The sequence below is a fragment of the Vittaforma corneae genome (assembly GCF_000231115.1).
Source record: "Vittaforma corneae ATCC 50505 unplaced genomic scaffold supercont1.187, whole genome shotgun sequence".
NCBI lineage: Eukaryota > Fungi > Microsporidia > Nosematidae > Vittaforma > Vittaforma corneae.
In genome coordinates, this window is record NW_006890020.1 from 1 (window position 1) to 589 (window position 589).

The following is a 589-nucleotide window of genomic DNA, read 5'->3' on the forward strand; positions in this document are numbered from 1 at the left end:
GAGTGACGACGTCCCTTAGTTTCTCGTAGAACTGCTCATTAAATATCCTGTACTCTTCGAAGACATTGTGGTGGTCTAGGTCTTCAAGCATTGTCTCGAAGATTTCTCTGTTCATTAATCTGTCGTATATCCTTGCCAGCCTTAGGTTTTCAGCCACGTCAAGGTACTCTATGTTGTGGACCAAGGAGAGCTCTCTCCATGAAATAGTCTTGGGCCTTGCAAACACCTCCTGTATCATTGGCGATTTGTGGAATGTGTGTCTGCTCTTGAGAAGGTCTATCTGAGTGCTCTTCACACAGCAAAACACTTTCATCAGGGAGAGTGTAGTAATACAGCATAAAGAAGTTGATAGATTTGAATGTTAGATAGTCCATTTCTCAACTTTTGATAGTTCCTAAGCGCTCAATGAGGCAGTAAAAGCTTTACTGGATAGGGACTTTCACTCTCGGCTATACTCTTTATGAACTACTTACGATGCACAGAGAAGAGCAATATTGGCGTCACAGACGATATGAAGATCGAGTATGACAAGCAATTAGGAAAGCACCCAAGTGATTGTATCCCAAGGTAGCTGTCGGTGCTCTTGACG

The 589-nt window shown here is 43.0% G+C and overlaps 1 protein-coding gene across 1 annotated transcript; it reads right to left on the minus strand.

The window, feature by feature from the left end:
* On the minus strand, positions 1-313 carry VICG_02229 (uncharacterized protein; the record flags this gene model as incomplete). Its single annotated transcript, XM_007605611.1, has 1 exon — positions 1-313. A coding segment is annotated over one exon (313 nt), but the record flags the coding sequence as incomplete, so codon positions are not given.
* Positions 314-589: the final 276 nt, after the last annotated feature.